Source organism: Oreochromis aureus, linkage group 16 (assembly GCF_013358895.1).
Source record: "Oreochromis aureus strain Israel breed Guangdong linkage group 16, ZZ_aureus, whole genome shotgun sequence".
In the NCBI taxonomy this organism is placed as follows: domain Eukaryota; kingdom Metazoa; phylum Chordata; class Actinopteri; order Cichliformes; family Cichlidae; genus Oreochromis; species Oreochromis aureus.
Window position 1 is genome coordinate 27,945,741 of NC_052957.1, and position 22,951 is coordinate 27,968,691.

The 22,951-nt window shown below is 39.8% G+C and overlaps 1 protein-coding gene across 1 annotated transcript in view; it reads left to right on the forward strand.

Annotated features, from left to right (window-relative positions):
- Window positions 1–1,488: 1,488 nt before the first annotated feature.
- The window catches only part of tbx15 (T-box transcription factor 15), a 32,394-nt gene continuing 10,931 nt past the window's right edge, over window positions 1,489–22,951 (forward strand). Inside the window, exons 1-4 of the mRNA XM_031755588.2 lie at window positions 1,489–1,959; window positions 8,002–8,209; window positions 10,972–11,073; window positions 18,830–19,001. Of these exons, the coding sequence (XP_031611448.2) occupies window positions 1,773–1,959; window positions 8,002–8,209; window positions 10,972–11,073; window positions 18,830–19,001 (669 nt within the window). The 5' untranslated portion in view covers window positions 1,489–1,772. The remainder of the gene's footprint in view (window positions 1,960–8,001; window positions 8,210–10,971; window positions 11,074–18,829; window positions 19,002–22,951) is intronic.

A 22,951-nucleotide genomic window follows, 5' to 3' on the forward strand; every position in this document is an offset into this window, starting at 1 on the left:
CGACCCGCAGCTGATGAAAAATGTGTAAATTATTTCCCCCCGCAGGAACTGATCATCCCCGAACAGAGCATCAGGCCTGCAGACCGATCACGTGCAGCTCTGCCGCTCAAAACAGTCTCAGCAAAGGGCCGCCGATTTTTTTAAAAGAGGGATTTGATTCCAAGAAACCGATCATCTTTCGGCTGTATAATATTATAACGCTGAACGTGGGATTTCTTTTTTCATGCTTGTATCAATATTCAATTTTTAATATTTGGTTGCAAAGGGGGGGCAGTGTTCTATAAAAGCTTTTCTACCTGCCGGTAAAACATGTTTGGAAATACGCTTCTGCATCAGCCAAAATATTACAAATAGTACATTTTTACTTTTGCAACTCAAAATCAGACAAAGTTTCTATTTTCCAATCGTTTAATTAGCTGGAATAAATAATCGTTTAGTCAGATTTATTTCAGCCTGATATTATTCCATTATTGGTTTTATATGTGTCGGAAATTTAAATGCGGATTGTTTGAGGATAATTCATCCCCAAATTAGACAGTAATTAACATAAATATGAAACAAAACAATAAAATAATCAGACGAAAATTTGTTGGCAGTGTTTTTTTTCTCTCCTTTTCAAGCAAAATGATCTCATCTGAAAAAAGATGTCTCTAATCCCTGTACGCCTATGTTTCCTGCGACTCTGTTTTTCTTTTACTGACCTGCAGATCTGTTAAAAACGAGCCCTCAACGAGCTGAGCAGAGCACAAGAATTTCACTTGCTAATCTTCTCGTTCCTTTTGTTGTGTCCTGAGCGCACAGCTCTGAGATCAGCCCACCTGTCCTGCTGCAGCTCTGTTCCGGTTCCTCAGCTGTCGGGTTGACACAATGGAGCTGTAATGGAGCTTTTCCTGCAACGACTTTTAATGATGGAATCAGGTTCAAGCACTTTGTGAAAGTGTAAAATATTAGAATAAAATTTTGCGGTGGTCTCCATGAGACCGAAGGCCTCGGCTTCGGCCTCGGCTCGCGGTTTAAAGCTGATGATCAACAGTCAGATTAGGACTTAAAGTGAAGTTGCAGGATCTGGGTATCAAAGACTAAAATAGGCGTGAGGTCTTTTTTATTTATATATATCATTAAGCACATTAAGTTTGAACTGATAATGATCTGATTATCTGATTTGTGTATTTACACGAAGCCCTGCCTTTAATGTCGATAAAAGCACAGTAAAAACATATATGTGTCTCCATATGATTCATTACGGAGTAAGTTCGTTAGGCTGTTGAAGTCGGAGTGATGGCTCCTTTTCCAGGACGCGCTCCTTCCTGCCGCTGCCATTGGACAAAACACTTTGTCTAGCTCTGTGTTCTTACTTCTCATTGGACACGCGGCTTTGCCAGAGCGCAGGAGAGCCGCCCTCTGCGCCTGAGAGAGAGAGAAAAAAAAGACTCCTCCAGAAGTGATTATCAATCAGAGAGAAGTGAGGGGGACAGAGAGAGAAAAAGACACGGAGTGGAAGCACGGAGAAACGCGTGAAGCAGCACACCGCATCAAAAACACCGAGTCCTGCCGAGCTGCCAGGATGACACAGTCCTTCAAAAGTTTGTCGCAGCGTTTCTAGTCACAGTTGGGATTACTTTGGACACTTGGTGAGTTTGCGATCCGCTGTAAACACTGACGTGTGCATTTTTTCTTCTTTTTTTTTTTTTTGATTGTTTTGCTTCGCTGCGTTGGACGGACGGAGTGGGTTTTTCGCCGCTTCCCCCCACTTAGGGTGGATTTTGTGAGAAATGAGTGAAAGGAGGCGATCTGCCGCAGCTCTGAGCTCTAGAGCCCACGCTTTTTCCGTGGAAGCCCTGATCGGCTCCAACAAGAAGAGGAAGCTCCGGGGCTGGGAGGAGAAGGAGCTGGAGTTGTCCATGGAGAGCCTCGCCACGGACGGAGAGGATCCGGCGCACTGTCTGGATATGGATCCCGGTCAGTGCGCAGACACGCACAACACCGCTCAAATGTCCGGATCTCCATTATATCACTGCAGAGCACTGACAATCCACAAGTCCCGAGTCAAAACGTGGCTCTGTGTTCAATGACCCAACCCACGGCAGAGCACACAGAATCCACGCTCCACATTGTTCAAATCTTTACATTAAACAGACTGAGATGCATGCCTGTGGAGTTATGCGTTTGGTTTACAGGGATATGTCAGCAGTCTATCTCGTTTATTCAGCGAATGAGTTGATTTTCATCAGTAACAACAAAAATAATAATAATGAAAAAGCACAAAAACAGTTAGGACTTAGTTGATATTTGGTAGTTTTCTGGTGGGTTGGCCAAGTTTTGACTCTGGACTGGTGGATTGCGATGTGAAGCTGGACCAGAAACACATAAAAACACATTTGAATCAGCTGTTTGCTGCTCGAGCCATTTTAGCCCAGCAATAATCTGCTTGAACTGCAGGGAGGCCTCAGTTTACTGCAGGAAGGTGCACTGGTTGAAACTAACCACTCAGTCTAACGCGTTTTATCCTTGAAGAGGAGCAGCCTTTAAAAATTCACAAATACACTGTCCTCTGATGAGATTTTAAAAAAAAAAGTTTCTATGGAGAATTGCATTTTGCGCTTAAGGCGCACAAAGGCGCAAAGCAGCCGCTGTTCTCCATTCGCGAGTGCGCACAGAGAACGCTTAAAGTAAATGAAAAAGAAAGAAATCAAATGTTGTCACGTCATCTGCTTAAAACGGGTAAGCGCTTTAAATGTGTGTTGTATGAAACTAACAGCCACACAAGATGATTATGAAATATTTGAGTACATAACTGCACTCAAGTAGTGGAAAGGCGGGTTGTGTAAAAGCAAAGGAAAACTGAATAATAACAATAACAATAACAACTGAATGAAATAAATATCACATTTTAGAAAGCGTGACAAAAAATAGTTATATTTTATGGTAAATAGTTTTATACGTATCCTTAAAACAAGCATGCGCGATGAAGCAATTAACAATTTTTTTTTTGGTAATAAGTTAATTATATAGTTTGTTGTTCTTTTTTAATTTTAATTTTTAAATCACAGCGTTTTTGCAGCTAAAAAAAACCTTCATTGTAATTTTTTTACGCCAAGTCAGCATTTCTATATTTTTATTGCGCAATATAATTATTTTAAATAAAACATAACCTGTTTTGTCTCAGCAATCCTAACGTGTAGGTTTAAGTGCGTAGGGAGATTAAGTGACACTGCAAAATAACCCTGACTGTTTTTTTTTTTTTAAAGATACCTTGAAGCTTCCCTTTGAGTTCACAGTCTTCGTTTTTCGCTTCACGGTTTCAGCTGCAGATTCAGTTTAATTTTATCTGTAAAATTATTCACGAAACAAGATTTTTGTTAAGTCGGTCACTTGAAAAGTAAAATTAATATACAGGACTGAATGAGCCGTGTAGATAATGTAGGTAGGCTAGTAGGCTATACACACGCGTGGGCCTGTGTGAATCAAGTTATATCATAACCGCATCACTGTTCATTAAATGTTTGTATCAATGCGCAGAAAGGTAGCAGCTGAGCTTTGAGCCTTGAGCTTGCTCTGACGGTCTCAGGCCAACACTGCCTCGCCGCCTGCAGCAGTCTGACCTTTGGGGTCGCACGGCTCCTCTCCCGTCTTCAAACGGATCCAAACGCAAACCTTAAAGAGTAAAAGCAATAATAATAAAAATAATAAAAGCGAATAAACAAAACAAAACTACAGTTTTCTCGGGTTTGCGTCCCAGGAGCTCTCTTGGGAAGTTTGCTGTTATTGAAGTGTAGGGCCGTCTGTGGTTAAATGAGGGAGGTGGAACTAAACGCTGATTACAAGCAGCTCGTTTCTGTATGTGTTTGAAAGGGTAAACACCATCAAGAAAAAATAAAGCTTGGTCGTCACTGAAAAAAAAACTCTTCAAGTCATTTACTAAAATGTTGTTTTTGGCTCAGCGGGGAGAAGAAAGGTCTCCAAGTTCATTTCCTCATAGTTTTTGTATAGTTTCAGAATTTGTGGCTGAGTGGACCAGTTCCTGGTCCCTCTGTCCCGCTCATTAGCAGGCGGATTCCTGGCAGGTTCCGCGGGCCCTGCTTGAGTCCGAAAGCCTCCACTTTGGCGCGTCGGGCGGAGGTGACCGAGAACAGCGAGTCTCTGTGGTCAGATTATGTGGTTTAGAGGAATCCTTAACGGAGTGATTTTATTTTTACTCAACTCCAGGCGATGCTGGAAGCCGGCTGGTCGTATAACACGTTTATTAGCCTCAAAGACAAGGGCAGGACTGAGACATGCACAGAACTGAACCAGGCTCGGATTTAACAGCCTGCCTGGAAGAGCTCAGCAGCTCAGTTAGCTCTGAAAAAAAGTTGTTTTGTTAGACCTCACAGAACTACTTCCACCACACACTCATAATATTTATCCATTAAAACATCGATTAACAAGTTAAACTACATCTACTGTGAATTCAGAATTTGTATGGCTGTAATTTATAATAATTACTTTTTAATGCGCAGAACTGATTCCATGCAACAAACTGACGTTTTGCTAAAAATCGGGTATTTATAACCTATTAAGATCAACGTAAAATCATATATTAATGTCACTACACCGCTCCTTCTGTTTGCCATTTCTCCAAAAACTCTGTAAGCATGCAAGCTGATAGAGAGAGATGGGCTTGAAGTTTTTACTGCTTACCTCCAGTCTGCATCAGTGTAGGAAACAGGTGCTCTCACGGTGTGGATCACTGATTTCATGCTTGGCAAACCGCTGCTGTCCGCTTCAGATGGAGTTTTTCCAGTGTTGCAAACTAAGACATGACATCTTTTATCAGTGCACCCCAACATCAAACGGATATTTGCAGATCATTTCAAAGGGATATATTTGGCATGTATTTTCAATTTTTTAAAAAGTTGCATGATTTTTAATATTACCTACTTGTGGAATTGTTTTGAAGTATTGCAGCGCGAATCAGGTTAAAATGGTTAGTACTGTTCATTAGAGTCACCTCAGAAGGAAATGACTAAGACATCTATACTCAATAAGTTAAACCAGTATTTCACATTGATGATTTAGATCCAATCTTGAAGTGGTAATTTGTGATAAAATAAATTCTAACAATAATCTACTTCCTCATTACTTTCAGCATTTTCCTTATTAACGTATTAATAACTATCTATTTACAGTTCAGCCCCGCTTGAGTTCTCCTGACACTGTAGTGACAAAATGGGAACTGCAACACAAGAGAGCAATGTAATGTACAGCACAGTTGATTCAGTTCTGGCCAATTAGTGGCCTAGCATCAGTGTTAGTCTCAATTTAATAAGGCCTGGCATGAGCTTAAAGAACCACAAGATGCTGGCCCCAAGTGATATTCTGTATGTGTATGTGTGTGTGTGTGTGTGTGTGTAGCTAACCACAGCAGATGTCATGACAGAATTCTGCTGAGTGGGCAAATTTTTGTCTATCAATAAATGTCAGTTTTTATTCGTTCAGCATAAAGTGGGAACTTAAGCTCTGAAACAAAAACCCGGGTCTTATAATCTCGGCGCTGTGCGACTCTGGACTAAAGGTTTTATGCTGTGTTTCCTGTTTTGCTCGATTTTGACACATTTACACTTAAACTGTGACTTGACCTCAGACGTGCCATTTAAGTCTACACATGGACATAACGCACATATTGAGCTCTACCTGCTGCTAGCTTTGTTTGCCTGTTTGTCATTTAGGTTTAGAGCTCTGCGTTCATGTGTGTGTGTGTGTAGCCAATGAGTGGCGGAGGACAGGTCCTTCAGCCTAGTGTCAGGGCGGCCCGGCTCCTGCTCGGTCCTTTGGTTCGCCCCCTCTGCATCTTGAAGACATTCATACCAAAATTATCTCATTTAATCGGGCTGCTTTTGCTGTCTGGTATGCATCTGTTTCCTCTGAGCGCCTCTGCTTCACACACCATCATCTAGTTTGAGATGCCAATAGTGGATTGCACAGCGTAGCTTTTCAGCCCATGTTTACTGCAAATATTCAGATCGAGCTTAATTTTCATGGCACAGATGTTCGCATTCTTTATTTGTTTGGAACCTCGTTACTGTTAGAGTGAGCTAGCAAATGCGTTTAGATTATTAGAAGACCCCAATTCAACACTGAAACCTGACAAATGATATTCTTGTAGATTTATGCCCTTATTTGAGCTTCTTATTTTAATTTGGTGAAAGACTTACACTGTTGAGTCATAAGTTGAGCCACACAGCTTGAAACAGAGTTAATCAAACTTCACTGCAGACATTATTGACACTGATGGTGGTGCAGGGCCTAAAACACTCAACCTAGGCCAAAAATTATATGCCAATACAAAAAAAGGATTAAAAGCAAATGTCTAAAGCAGGTTAAAAACAGAAGTCTGTTTATCTTAATAAAATAAGGTGTTTATTTCTCATTTAAAGGCCTGAGTTTGCTCGATCTAACGTTACAGGCCCCTTTAAAAAAAAATTTCTTCATTTCACTTAAGCCCTCCATCCTGTCCTCTTCCTTTGGCACCAGGAGCATGTGTTTATAAAGTGTGAGGGGGCAGCTGACTGTGTGCATGAGTGTGAACAGTTAAAAGTGGAATCATGTGTGACAGTCCTCACTGGCTGCAGTGACACTGGAAGGATCTCCCAAGAAGATGATGGAAAGACTTTCTCCGTCTCTCTGTGGTCACTGCACCCCTCGCCCCCTGCTCTTCCTATCTCTCCCCTTCACTCTCTTGTTTCCAACAGGGTTGGCTCGGCCTGCGCCGCGGTGGTTTTTTCGCCTGGGACTCTGTCCAGTCTCTCAGCAGCTCTGCATTTGCATAACCATATTTGTGTGCCCTTAGTCTGCCAAGTCAACCTCCTTGTGTCAGGGCCCTCAATAAATAATACATTATTAGATTCTTTTTATTTTTTACTTTCTGGGTGGTGGTGGTGGTGGTAGTGGTGGTGTTGGAAAGGGTGTAGGATATTCGGCTATAAACTATTTCTGAGAAAAGTGAAATGAGAGAAAGCATGTGGTGATCTTGTGAAGGTTTCTATCTGGATAAAGTGCAGGTTCAAAGATTTGAGCATTGAAGTTTTTGGCAACCCAGCTGGAAAAAAAAGATGATCCTTTTTTTTTTTATATTTAAGCCCTTAAGGTTGAAATTTAAAATCTAAAAGACATCACATGTGTTAAATCACATTACAGATTCAAGCAGAGAAAAGGGGGCAGAGCAACTGCTGGTTGTGTAAGTCTACATTCCTCTTTCAGTGGAAGGGATTTGGGGGTTTTACAGCGTTTTTTAAATTAATACTATTATTATTACAAGAAAGTAGCTTTTAATGTAGAATGCAAACTTAAGTAATACGTGTTTCTGATGTAAATAATGCAGCTACAGCTTGGGTGACGTATTTCAACTGAGTAAATTGAACTAGAAAGCCACTCGAATTTCTCAGGTGTGCTTTTTATTTTGTCCGCTGTATTGTAGCTTGCTAGTTTAAAGCACACTGAAATAGGGCGACGTGAAATAAAGTGAGGTCATTCTGGTTGTTTTTTGGGGGAATTAGAAGCTCAGAAAGATGGAAAAGCTCTCATGTAGGTCTGGATTTGCTTCAAGATCGGAGGAACGTTTTATCTGGTCTAACGCTGTGACTGCGCTGATGACTCTGAACGGTCAGTCTGTAAAACTTGGTCCAGGAGGAGCACTTGAGGGGAAATTTCATTTGCTAAATGTTTCCCAGTAGAATTCTTCATTGTGTGGCCCGACTTAAAATTTAATATTTTCTAAGTCGCATTTCAAAGGCCTTTACGCAGCATTTATTCTGCTTTTGACACCGACCCAGAACTCCATGACGAGCCTGAGCCAGTAAGCCAAACGCTTCTCTCCGGCTGTAGCCGGCAGGTGATTTGGAGTCAGCCGAGAGAACCGCGCTGTACTTTCTGGCCGTGCCAAGTTTCCTGCATAAAGCCTAAAGCGCTTAATTCCACTGTTTCAGAGCTGCCTTCTCATCTTCTTCCTCATTTCCCCCTCAGACTCAGAGGCGAGTCCCGGCTCGGACGGAGAAGGTCTAGCCGAGAGGACGTCGTGTTCTTTCGGCTCATCTGCCGATCTGGCCCCGGGCCCCTGCGACCCGTCTCCCCCTGCCTCCATGGATGAGATTCAGGTGGAGCTGCAGTGCGCAGACCTGTGGAAGCGCTTCCACGACATCGGCACGGAGATGATCATCACCAAAGCGGGCAGGTAGGGTTCATATACACCCCCTGCTCCATCCAAACTTAACACACACATCCACCCATCTTTTTTTTTTTTTTTAAATTTAATTAGAGGTAAGCGTATGAAAACAAGTCTCTCCCGCTTGTGTCAAAAGCACAGGCCTCTCTCTCTCGCTCTCGTTCTCTCTCTCTCTCTCTCTCTCTCTCTCACACACACACACACACACACACACCTCTGCGCTCTGTCTGGAGGGTGTTAATGTGTTGCACATGCAGGCCGCAGTGCTGCGTTCAGGCCCTCGTGACGCGGCAGGTTATTCCTGATGTCGGAAAAGAAGGAGAGCTGCTTCTAATTAATCTCTGTAACATGTTCCGGCTTTTTTGTGCTCTCTCGGGCCAACAGTCCAAACACGGAGGGAGAACAGAAGTTGACCTACGGATCCTGAAGGAAGTACCTTTATCCCTGCGCCCGCAGCGCCGTGCGTTTCCGACATTTCCCCGCTCGCTCCACAACAGTCGGCATGACTAACATCACCTCTGATAATGTTTCCACTTAAAGGCAAATAGCCCCCTTTAACACTGTATCTGTTATTCCATCTAATTACGCTCCGATACTCTTTACACTTCTGTAGAACAGTTTGCCTCTTTAAAATGTTTTAGGTCTATTGAATCAAAAGGTTTTGGAAACACTGCGAAAATTTCATGTAAAAATCTCATTCATGTTTGTATTATTATTATTATTATTATTATTATTATTATTATTATTATTATTATTATTACTACTAGTAGTACTATTAATAATTAAAAACACTTCCATTCAATATTTTTTACTAACTATAGTAGAAATGCATGTAGGCCTGTGGGAGGACTACTTTTTCCCTTCTGCAACACAGCTAAAAAAATAAATTCTAAAAATATCGCACACTACATTATTATCATTATTATTTCAGTTTAACAGGTGAGTTGTATTTGTTTTACATTTAGAAGCATTATTAGATCTTTGGTCTATCTCATTGAGCTCTTTTCTTCTCCTGTTGCAACACTTTGGAAACCTGAGTTCAAATATACCCAAAGCTGTTTCTCAGCTCTTCCTCTCTTCAGATTGAAATACGGTCTCATGTCGCCCTCCTCCCGCCGTCACACACTACACTTGGCCGTTTTTATGAATTGGGTTTAAATTGGTAATCGGCTCATAAATAGAGCAGCAATCAGTTTGCGCCGAAGCAGAGTGAAGGCGGACGCGACCGTCGCCGAACGTATTTCACGGCCTGCTCATAATAAGCTCATAAATCCAGAAGAGAAGGGAAGCAAGAAAACAGCCCTCTTTTCTCATTAGGCAGGCCCCGATTTACGACCGTTAAATGAACAGGGGAACAACGCGGCGTTTGAAGTGCAAAATGAGGAATTAAGCTGAAATGTCTCCCTCTCCATATACAAACTTTTATTTAATATGGGTGCAGTTTTTCCCTTTAAATTGGACATTTTTCATGCGGTTTGCATCACTTCAAGTCTCAGGCTTTGCAGGCTATAGTTTCCAAATATGAAGAGCTGGTTGATTTAATATATATTTAGGCATAAAACCCAAATAAATCATTGATACAGGATAAAAGGCAGTTTCAGCTGTTTATAATAAGGCAATACACCTGCACAATATTGTTAAAAGCCAAAGGTCAGAGGTCACTGGCTTGGCAGAATGGATAATACAATGTGGAATCCTCTCCACTTCAATAATGGAAATGGTACACATAAAAAATCAGCTAAAAAGAGAGAATTTATAATTTTTTTTATATATATATGTGAAAATATAAAATCAATCATAGCATTTTACTTATAAATGCCAAGAGAATAATTAAAAAAATATGTTCAAGAAATGTAAAAAAATACATGTGATTTAAAAGAAATTAAAATATTAAATAAATCTGGAGATAATATGTAAAGCTCAGAAGACTGTCAGCTGTATAAGGTAGAAATTGTCCAGACTGGATGTATGGCTATTAAAGGAATAATCAGGACTAATTGAAACTGTACACAGAAATTTGTGATCTTTGGAAAATCAAAAGAAGTGAGATTTAAATGTTTTGAATAATTAGTCTATTTATCGCCTGTTTTAATGAACATAAACAGCCTAAAATGTGCCTGCGTGCTGTCTCACATCCCTGCGTCAACAATAGCCGGACTGTTCAAATGAATGAAGACACACTAATGTCTCCTCATTACAGAGAGGGAGGGCTGACAGAGCAAAAGCCGAAGTTTAATTAAATATTTAATTAAATATTTTTAAATCAATGTGTTGTTATCATTATTAATATAATTGTTATTGTTGTTGTTAGTGTAATTCACCATTTAATGTGGTGGTTATGATCATTAGTATACTTTTTTCATGCTCCTAGTATGAGTGTCTGCACAGTCTGCAGTATTGCATCATGACAAACATCAGGAGCGCTTAGGGTGACAGATGTGCACACAGCAGCATTTCTTTGTTGTGTTCTTGTTTTTGTGTTCCCAATTTTTCTTCTGGTTTTTTTCCTTTTTATTTTTTTTGTAAATATTTAAAGTCATAAATATATTTTATACTCTACAATATGAGTAAAAAAGAGACCCCTTTTCTTAAAAAAAAAACAAGTAGCACAGTCACTTCATCTGAAGAATGAGCTGAAGAAAAGCACAAAACAATTGCATTTTATATACATTTTATATATTTATACGTGTGTGTGTATATAAGTAGTATGTTGTTATTCTGAAATAAATCTCTCTCACATCTATTATCATATGTTGCTTTTTTCCCTGTAGGAGGATGTTTCCAGCCATGCGTGTAAAGATAGCAGGTCTGGACCCTCATCAGCAGTACTACATTGCCATGGACATAGTGCCTGTGGACAACAAGAGATACAGGTACCTTCTGTTTGCACAAACATATTAATGGGTGTGAAGGTCGAGCTAGCCTAGCCTAGTGAGTAGCATCTAAATTAGAGGTCCTTTGCTAAAGAAAGTAACAGGAAACAGTCTTTATTATGTCTTTATTTATGTTCCCTTTCTGTTGTACTCCCTTCCAAATGCAGAAATGGACTTCTCCCTACCCGACTGCCATTAAATCAAAAATGATTTTGCTCTTTTGGGTTTTGGTGGGAAAGTTTAATGTCCCGTGATGGTCTAAATGCTCTTTCAGATGCTTTTCACCCACAACAAGAATTAAACTGTGGCGAAAATGCTGAGCAATTGTATTTTATCACAACCATCCAACATGGCCAACCGTACAGATGTTGTCTATCAGCAACAGAAGGGCACCTTCTGTTCACTTCATTCTGAAAGTAGCAGCCTCTTTGCCCAATAACCCTGCACGGCTAAACATGCACAGTCACATCTCTGTGTGCGAACGCACGAGCGAGCCTGCACCCTGCTGCTGCTATAGCTGGACGCAAAACTCTACTTTCCTGGATGATTCTCAAAACGCTGGATGGAGCGTAAACATTTTGACCTAGTTGGATTGTTCTCATCTTCCTACCATTTCTCATGTTGGTGTCGTACATAACAGGATTTGGATTAAACAAAGATATTGCAGCTTTTTTCCTGCTTCACATTTTTCAAAACTGCTACTTGAGGTGTTCTTGTCGTCTTCTTGGCCGTGCAGGAAAAAGTAGTTGCTCCCATCGTTTGATTAAAGAGAGCATGTGTAGGAAGAAGGCTCGCATGTGATGGATCTCTCTGGATATGCAATAAGACTGATATCCAGGCAGACAGTATTGGCCCCTGAAGTCAGAGCCAGAGCGAGGAGATTGAAATGTATTCATCATCCCACTGGCCGAGCAGCAGAGCCAGAGTCTGCCTGCAAATAGGATAACACTCAGCATTCGAGTCTAATCAGGGAAATGGGTGGAAAAAATGAGGTCAAAATGGGAAAAAATGCAACGCTGCACATCTACCTGCTGCTGCCGTGGCTGACCGTCCAAGTTTTCTAGGCTGGGGTTCACCTGCACATATTCTACACTGACCACGTCTGGTTTTATTCTTATTATTGCTAATACAGGCTGGAACTTTGTCCTGAAGCAATAATAAGGCAAATAACCCATGACCTGCACACTTATCTCAATCACAATCTGACCAATGAAGGCTTTTTTCACAGATGCTGCTATTTGTGTTTCAAGTGATTTGGCAATAGGTCCCCCTAAGCATTAAAAGCAATCACAGCAAAGCAGACAGAAAAACCTCATTTAGCAAAGGAGAGGTGTAATAACCTGAAAGGATAAAAATGGCAAAAAATCTATGTTTTATTACTGTGACATGTCTAATCTTAAAGATAACGCAAAATCCAACAATGACTTACTTTGTAGACGTTGCATCTTCTCCCAGCACATTTGTTTCACTCGGTCTAACCATTATTACAGAAAACTCAAAACTCGAGATTGATAGAAACAAATGCAACCCTGTTCCAAAAAGGTTGTTGTTCTGTCGCGGAAGGTGAATAAAAACAGAATGCAAATCTTTGAACCCTATATTTAAGTGAAACTAGTACCACAAGATCTGAAGGTTTATACATTTTTTTGGTAAGTGGGGAAAAACATGGATTAAATGGGTTATAGGTCCTGATTGCAGGCAGGGCAATTTAGAACCTGCACCCTTTTTCCTGTGCTGTTGTCAGACGTGCAGATTGTGGTTTGCCACTGTCTTGCTGAAATAATCAAGACCTTCCTTGTCAAAGACTTAATCTGGATGTCCCCATACAAAAAGCCTATATATCCTTCAGCATTACTGCGGTGTATTCACTGACAGTGGTTTTCAGAAGCTTCTCTGAGTTCATGAAGTGATTTCTGCTACATAAGTGTCTGTTTTTTGGCTTTTAACTTCACCACAGACACTTCTTTAGATTCCGTGAAATTGTTTAAAACTTAACTTCAGTTGCTGAACAATTCATCCAAACACTCTGTCACAGAGTGGTGAAGCTCTTAGCCTTTTTCTTAAATTTTAACCTCTCTGCGATGCTCTTTTCAAACTCAGTGATGTTTATAATGCAACTATTTAGCTGTGAGATATACGATGAAGTGTTTTAAGCATTAAACACATTTTCCTTTTTTTTTTATTGCTCCTTTGCTGCAGTTTTTTTTAAAAATTGGGCTTGTTGCATCATCGTAATCAATATTCAAAATTCAGAAGAAAAAAATGGAACCCGTCTTATGTTTGATAATAAACGATTTAAAAATCATAAAACAGCAAAAAACAGTTTGGATGCTTGTTTACAACTTAACTTTACTGTATTATTGTTTATATTATGAAAGTAACTATGAAAATATTCATGTTAGTTCTTATAATCCAAAAGTTAAGGTTGGCATCTTCAGCTTAAATTGGAAGCGTGTTTTTAACTTGCAGCGTGGGTTTAATTTCAGATATTAGGGTTTTTAAACTATGTTTTTCAATGATGAGAAAACATAAACAGCTCTTTAATGTTTTTCTATCGCTTGGATACATAAAGTGATATAGCACTCAAGCACTTTAAAAACATATATGTATTAATAATGATCAAAATGACTGACTTAGTGGCAACATAATTGCGTGTGTGTTTTCAGTGGTAGATCTGAGTGTATCGGCACCTTTTTAAAGGGCATATTTTTAAAGCAGATAGTTCTGTCGCACAAAAGATGATTGCAGCGAGCTTGTTTGTTTTCATGTGAGAGTGACTATTTGATCAAAAGCTGAGTGCACCACAAATAGATCCCCTCTCTTTCTGCAAAACAAAACCATGTCATTCCCTGTAGAGAAGGTCCACCCCCCCACGACCACTCAGACTCAATTAAAATTCATTCATCAGGAAGAAATAAAAGTCTGCATAAAAGACAAATTAGCAAATTAAAATAAAGTGACTTCTGCAATCAGTGCATTTTATTTGACCTCCCTGCACCCTTCATTTCATTTCATTGTTTAATAATGTAAAGTTTTCCACCAGAGCGTATAGCAGACGTTCTGCCCTGCCGCCTCTCCTTGCTCTCCCACCAGCGAACCAAGACATGGAGGATTTTTAGAGGCCAGAAGATCTTGTAAAATTAAATAGGATTTTCTTCCTGGCTGGGGAATTTACCACAGGGCTTTGCAAACTGAGCTGGGAGCTGTCACTGGTGTGTCTCAGAGTCCCAGGGAGTTTGGGGTCTGGAAATAAGGTCTTTATTGGAATCGACTTGCTTTACTTGGGCTCCCTGCCCCTCCTTAGGAACGTCTCATTGGTACCACGCTCATTAAATCTCCATATATTACACTTCTTTTATGTGGACAGTCATTTGGTTCGTTCTGAGTTAAGGCCACTGAGCGTGGGGTCTGTCTGGCTCCTCAAACATACCTCATTGCTTCGAGTGTGTGGCAGTGCACGTTGCAGTTTTGCTTTAACATGCGCAGGTTCCTGCATAGATATGTGAAAATGGATCAAACAGCCACAAACATATTCACAGACATCTACAGGGATAAAAGACAGATGTATGCAAAAATAATTACGTTACTTTAGTCATGAGGTCAATCATAGTTTCCCAACCCTATAAACGAATCCCATCTTAATTTTAAAAACGTCGTAAACGTATCTTGACTGGAAAATTGACTTCATTTTGAAAGAAGAAGAAAACCTATTCTAAGTTTAAACATTATATTGATGTATAACTTTTATATAGCTTTTAATTGTGCCCATTGGATTCAAAAATTAGGGGATATCTTATTACACCAACTATATCCTACATATCCCCTCTGAACAAATTGACTGTCCTTAACTATCTTCAAACAAATGTTTATTTGCTTCTATTAGCAAAAATTCTGTTTGGGTTGTATTTGGTTCTTTTGTGTCGAAACAGAAAAACATACACACGTAGAAAAGGCACAGAAACAGCCAAAGATAGACAGTAATTCCTCCAACCAGGGTTCACCAACTATATCTTAAGCATAGTCTCTATCAAAAACTGAACTTAAGTTGTAACAGTAAATCAACCTTTTTGGCTGTTGTTTGAGCTTCATAAGTATAGAAATAAAAGAACCCACATGACTGGATACTCAGAAACAATTAAAAGAGCAACACACACACACACACACACACACACACACACACACACACACACACACACACACACACACACACACACACACACAAAGAGCCTTGTCACATCTGCATGCACAGCCGTTCATTCGTCAAAGCTCATCTGATCGTTCACAGCCAGATTCATGTAATCACATCAATTCCACACATTCTTTGTCTTTATGGCAGTTTGTGAGGACCTTAGATCTTTGTATATAAATAGAAACACACATACAAAAATGAGTGAAGCCTAACTTTAAGGAATGCGTACTCAAAGGGGAAACACGCCTCGTGGGCCGTCAGTTTGACATACTTATGAGGACCACTTTGACATCAACCTTAACCGCTACCTTATCTGAACCCTAAACCCACCTTCAGCTTTGAATAATCCCAGTATTTTTCTTATTAACAGTAACCCTGCTTCACGGGTCCTGTGAGAACTTGCAAAATAACTTTGCAGGGCAGTTTGGGCCTCCCAAGCATAGAAAATCAAGAGCACACGTGTATGCGTACGGAGAGCTGCTGGTCTTCTCTTACAAACTCAGAAGTCAACCCTGAATGGTAACTCAATAGCGATATTTACTCTGTCAGTACAGTAACTCAATATACAGTCCGAGCTTGGCAAGTGTGTAAATGTGTGTTTTTATGTGCATGCCAGCCTCTGTAAGAGTATACGTGTGATGAGCTGGACAAACACACACACACACACACGTGTTTGCATACAGACGCATGGACTGGCAAACATTTTTTCTTGTGTGTTTTTCTATTTGTGTGTTTCAGTGTCCCAGTCTATATGACTGTGTGTTTGTGTGTCTGTGTGTGTGAGAGACAGAGAAAATTGAGAATTGGGCCATGCGTTGCAGTTGAGTTTTGTATGGTTTGGTGCTGGCTGAGGGACGGAGTTCCCCTCCTCCCCTCACCCCCATCCGTCCAGTAAGAGTGTCACATAAAGTCCGGCCTTTATTGATCGTGCCGGTGCCAGATGGCAGATTTATGGAAGATGAAAGCGAGGGACTAATCAGATTTCCAGTCCTGTTTGGGGCTAAAGTTTCCTCGTTTCTTAACACTTTCTCTACTACGCTGAGCATAACCCTAAACATCAGTCCAAACAGGAAATTACAGAAACGTCTGGCATCCTTTGTGGGTCTGTATATGCATGTGTGTTTGTGTTAAGGTCAAAAGTCAGGGCCATGTGTGGAGGTGATATTAGATAACACGACAGTCAAATAGTGATTTCTGTTAACTGTACCAAATCTCAGCATTTAATAGCAAGCAAAGACTTTTTAATAACGACCCTTTATACATGTTATATTTTAACCGATATTTACAATCAGTGTGCCAGTATATACGTTATCATTTATGATAACAAACAACCAGAGAATTATTACCAAACCGATATTTTATTCAATTTTGGTGGAGACCAAAAATGGAGCAAAAAAAAAAAGAAAAAAAAATCGAGATACATATTATATTATTATTACACCTGTTCAGGTCAAAACGCCAGTTAAAAAACATGTCATAACTGTGATCTGGAGTGGGGAGAAATCTAATGTAAACTCCTGTTTTGATGCGTGGGAAATCCACAAAGAACTAATCCATCATAGATTAATGAATGATGAAATGGATTGGAATAATGAGTGTAAAAAAACCCCCAGAATCAAATTGGCCTAATATGGCATCTCATCATGTGGTTTCTGCAAACTGTGCAGAAACATTCAGCTTCGTCATGGTTTGCTGAAAACTGGATTCCTGTGATGATTACGCTGTTTATGGTGTAACAAACAGGGGAGAGAGAGGAAGAAATACCAATGAAAACTTTGGGTTGTGTGGTTGTGGAGTGCATTAGACATGAGGCTGTTAACAAAGACCATTTGCAGATGCAGCCTGCAGTTCAATCGGTGTCTGTGTGTGTGTATATGCTTCTTCACTTCTCAAGTCCAAGCCACTTAAGAAAACATATGATTAAATAAGCTGACTGACTTTTTACTAGTCCAGCATTGAAAACCTTCTTGTGAGGATTTTTAAGAGTTTGTTTGCTAAAAACGCACACATCAGTGTACCCAGCACACGGGGCTTCCCAGGCTTTTCAATGCTGTGATGTGTGCAACCTGTTGGAGTGTCATAGGCATATGTAAGGGGTCAATGGCTAAACGCTCCAGGCTTGTAGCAACGGTAAAATGGGACTCTCAATCCTAACTTTCCTTAGACTTAATCTTACTGGCTAAGCTTCATTCTTTTTAAACATGCAAGGCTCCTAAAAGCAAAAGTTAAAAAACAACAATGCAGCGCAAAGTGAAAAACACAAACAGAACATGAACCACTCCTCCTGTCTGACAAACATTTACTTACAAATGTAATATAGCATGCTGACTTTAGCTCCGATATGGTGGCCAGAGGGTGTGTTTGCCAGCGTTCCCTATATGCTTTTTCAAATGCTCACAAAGAGGCCGAGTTGGTATATTCTTTTTATTATTTTTGTCTTGGACATAAATGTGTGGTAAAACGGGGTGGTGCAGCCCTTCAAGGCAATAACAAAAGGACCAAATGAGAGTTTTGTCCATGTTTCAGGGGTGAGTGATGACTTTGGCAGAGACGCTGCAGATAAAACACTTTCAAGTGAGCGCAGGGCCAGAACTAAAAGCAAACAGCTGTGCTTCCCACTCTCTCTCCCGCACTCACTCTCAGCCTCGCTCGGCCCTTCACTCCTATCTCTCCTTTACCTTTCCGTCTGCTGATTTCATCTCCCTCATTTTGTCTGTCTCTCCCGAAGGCCGCCCGTCTCGTCTCGTCTCCACGCATTTGATTTCCCCCTCATAGTTTCTTGCATTATTCCCTTGTTTTCCATCGCACTCATTCCTTTCTTTGTCCTTTCCTTTTTTTTCATCAGCACACACAGAGTTAACTCGTGGCTTGTCATTTCTTTTTAAAATGAGGGTAAAAGTCAGTTACTTTTGTCATATTTTTTTCTTTCTCTCTTGCTTTCTTCTCCCTCTCTCCCTGCTGTTTAATGGGTGGGTCGCCCCATTGTACCCAAACTCACACACAACATCGTCAAATATTACGGCTTTGCTTAATTGAAACTATGCAGCAGAGCGTGCGACTGCATATGGAATATTTTATGTCGCGCTTGTTAGAAATTTCAAGCGCAATGAAGAAACAGCAGATGAGTTTTTTAACAGCCGGTGTTGTGGCAACGTGGCCGAGTGTTTGGAGTTTGTTTTCCAGCGAAGCGAAAAAAGAAAGTCTCTCCAGCTTATTTGAAATTCAAACGGGCTTTATAATAACCCCTCTAACCCTCAAATAACCTCAAATGAGTTTTCAAAACAGTGAAGTGGGGAGGGAATACTAGTCATGGACTAACTTTCTGGGGAACATGAACATGATTAAGAAATCAAAGCAGAAGAAATCTCAGTGAAGCGCACAGAAAAAAAGAAGTTTACAATAACATTTAGAGTTACTCGATTTAAACATGCACAGGTCTTCTAGAACATACAATAGCAAATGAAACGAAACCTTTGTATTTCTAGCATAAACTCAGACTCATCCTCGTGTATCCGTTTGTGTGTGCGCCAGCGTGGCTTAAACCAGGTTTCCCACCGTGTTTTCTAGGTATGTGTACCACAGCTCCAAGTGGATGGTGGCGGGAAACGCAGACTCTCCGGTTCCTCCGCGGGTCTACATCCACCCAGATTCTTTGGCCTCAGGGGACACGTGGATGAGGCAGGTGGTCAGCTTTGACAAGCTCAAACTCACCAACAACGAGCTGGATGACCAGGGGCATGTAAGCACAAGACTTTTCTCTGCTACTAAGTTAACAACAACAAAACATCTGTTATGGCACTTTTGAGTCTGGATGTTTCATCACTTCCACTTTGATGTCTGGTCAAATCTACCCCCTCCCCCATTTTAGTGCGAAATAAGCAAATTCTTCCTGTGACTGGAATTTATAACAAAGCTGATCAACTGCACATTTCTTCATGGCTGCCTGATTTGTAACTTAAAAAAATACAAGTTCTACAAGTTCCTTTAATAAGATGGTTTTTTTGTATTGACTTAACAGTGAAGACACATGAAGAGTAGAACTTACCTACAAAACACTAGATCAGTCTTTGAGATTACATTTAAAACTTAAATGCTCACCTCCTTTCTTGCTAGTCCATGTGCAATCATTTCGATGTTTCCCAAATAATGTAAAGTAGTACAAGTATATTTACAACAACGACATGAAATGATAACTTCAAATCACGTAGTGTAAAATTTTAATGTTTTAATTTTAAGCTCCCTTTTTTAAACCATGTGCAACTTTAAGGCCACTGGACCCAAAGACCAATCAAATGTGAGTAAATGGTGCTTAACTTTAAAGTGCTTTATACTTTGCAGTTTATTACGCAGCTAAATAATCTGAATACAAAACAGATTATTTGCCAACACTACATGCTTTTAAAATTTGCAAATAAAAGATTTGAAATCCTCGTGAATTTTCGTCGTTACATCATAGAAAAAAAATCTAGAAATATTGTAAATAAAAGCTGAAGCAGCAGTGTGGATAAAAAACTAATTTTGTGCCACTGCCAAAACTTTGGACCACAACGACATACACAAACACAGTGACCTATCTGAGCTGCATTTGGTTTAAATGTTCAAGCTGTGATTTATACACATGCACTCGGTGCACTCCTGGAGCTGTGTGGCAGCTTGTGGATGGAAATGTTTTGAAGTGTTTTCTTGAAATGAAAGTTGACACGTTTCTTCGTAGATTTTACGCTTTCGTGACTCACAGAGCCGTGAGACTTGTTCAGAATCGAACCAGATATTTGAGCATTCACGCTCGGGCCGCCCCCTTTTTCGAAGGATGGGCCGCTCTGAGTGAAGCTCATTTTGAGGATTAAAGTGGAAAGATATTAAAAGTTTCCTTGTTGGAATATATCATTTTCCTTTCCTTGGGGGATTTTGTTAAGGTCACTCAAATGATTGAATTTGATTTGTAGTACGCTCCAGCAGCCACATCACTGTGCTAAATTTTAAGTCTGACCACAATCTCCCTGATTTACTGCCCTGCTTGTATCCAGTCAGTAACAGAGGTAGTTAGCTATAGTGAGCCTCTTATTGCTTCTTGGCTGCTTAAAATGTGTTATCCGGGCTTCATAGGTGAAATATTTAACTGTAAAGCAAAAACTTCAACCATAATTTGTCTGATTTACTGCCCTCCTTACATATAATCAGCAAGTGGCCAGCAAGCTAAAATCAGTCCTGTATTTCCACTTGATTCCTCCTCTTAAGGTAGAAATGAGTTTCATGTGAACGGGACAATATTAGGTGCAAGCTGTTAGTTTAATTGGCCTCTCATGCTTAACCCTAGCTAACAGAAATATTGGCCAAATATAATACAGGTAATATGAAAACTACCTCGAGTTGTTTGTGTAGCAGCACTGCAACCTATGATGTCAGCAATCGCCAGCAGCAGAAGTTGCATAAACACTGATTGGTTTGTTGGAGTAGAGTTCGAAAGTTGCTTTTCTTCTTATCAACATTGGTGGAGGAGACAAGTCAATCAAAAGTTACGTTTATGCTAAATTCAGCAAGACGTCTGATGTATAAATATCAACCTGTTTGCTAACATGCTAGCCACAGCAGCCATAAAAGTCTGTCATCTCGAGTCTGCATGAACTCCATGTGCTTTTAGAAACTAAAGGAGAGCTGGCGCTAAGAGAGGAAGGATGACACAGTGCCTGTCAGGACTGTCAAACCGTTTCAAAGGAGGCTGCATTCGTTGTCTGAGAGATCAGAGTTTCTGTTGCTACAAATCAACTTTGTTACTGAGAAAAAAGATCATACAGTTATTATAAAAGCCTTGTAGTGACACCGCCATGACAGAGATGTCTCCTGCTCTCTGACAAAATGGCGGGTTCCACGTTTGTGCAGCGCACTGCGTGGGCACGGCAGGTTACTGCTCTGCAGATGATCACATCAGCTCAGTGGTGACAAATGTAACAACATCTGGGCGTCAGTGGGCGACAATTCACTTGCAGGGCTTCTTCAGAGTGACGGGAGGTTGTCTTTCCTTTCCTGCTGCTCGGCTTTAGGGTCTTTGTTTCCCTGGAGGGTCTTTACAGGCCAAAGAAAATTAATTTTGGAGCTTCCTGTGTGGGAAACCTCACCACGTCTCACTCATCCTCCTGACTTGTGGTGTCGTGAAATGTCTGCCTCATCACAAACAGAAACCATACGTGTCATGAATCATCAGACGTCACAACAGAAGCAGTCTGTGAGCAAAATCAGTATTTTTGCATGTCTCTCCGAGCGCATTATCACAGCAGTGTTGCCATTTTACTATAAAAACTTGATCCATTCACAGCACTTATCAGTAGATAAGATATGAGGTGATCTCACCTGTGTAAAGCTAAACAATCAAAAATCAGAATTAAAAGCGCAGACAGTGCTGGAAGTCCACCTCGAGATATTTAGAGACAGGGGTTAAATATAGAGCACATATACAAAACAATGTCAGCTTAAACAACATGATTTATTGTTTACTATATGACTTTAGATACTTTTTTAACCTGCAGTGCTCTGTCATTCATCAAGGATTAAATACATCCCATCATTCTGTTTTGGTCGAGTATGAAAGAAATGCCCAGATTGCTCAATTCAAAATAACACAGCAATAATATAAAAACACATTAACTTAATTATGTTATTAACTTTAACAAGTCATATCATATTGTTTTTCATAATATATTGTTTATTTTTTGTAAATTATTATTTTATAGTGAATTTCTTTATGTTAACATAACCGTAAAATAAATGACATGGAATAAAATGCACAAGAATTTCTTGTGGAATTTAAAATAATCTAAAGTGACATCAAATCCAGCAGGAACTTATACTCCACCAGTAACTGTGCTCCACTATGTATACTTTAAATAACTTAAGCTTATAAAAGTAGAAAAAGTGCATTCATACAGTTTCGTGCTATCTTGATGATGATTATGATGAAAAATAAAGTGCAAAATAAATTCACAATATAATATTCTTATAATATAAATCATTATACATAAAAATGCTTTTCTAATATCTATAAAAAAATCTGAACATAAAAATATTAGCAGTAATGATATCAGCCAAATTACTTCAACTTTTTGTTTTACCTTTTTTTTGGCAAACTAATTACATTTTTTAAAAAAGTGTGTGTTGTTTGAGTTGGTAAGAGATTACAAAAAAAGTACACTTTTTAAAAACTATGTTATTGTACGTGCATTACTGGCACTGTATTCATATTTTATTTGTATTTTTAAACTCTGCAGTTATTATCAACATGCAATTAATTTTACATTCCTAGTATTTTTGCAAAACTGTTGAATGTTAGTCAAGCAACAATGTAACTGTGTCATATGAAGACTGCACTTTGCTTTCATTACACCAAAGTTTTGCAATTTTTCAAATGCGGTGAAAACTCTCCGTCCAGCAGTTTTGTGTCATTTGCACACGGAGGAAACCGTGCCGCAAGCTAAAAGCTTCTCTTACCTCAGTGCCTGCATGGACTCATTACCCTCAGTCTGCATTCTTATAGCTTCAAATCTGCCTCATGCTGTCCCTCTCTCACTGTTCTATGGGAAAACCTAATAAAATGCTAAAGCAGACTCGACTAGCCAAAACATTTTTTGTTACTTCTTTTTTGTTCTTTGTTAATGATCCATTGCATGGTAACGTATCAATGCTGCTGTGTGAAAC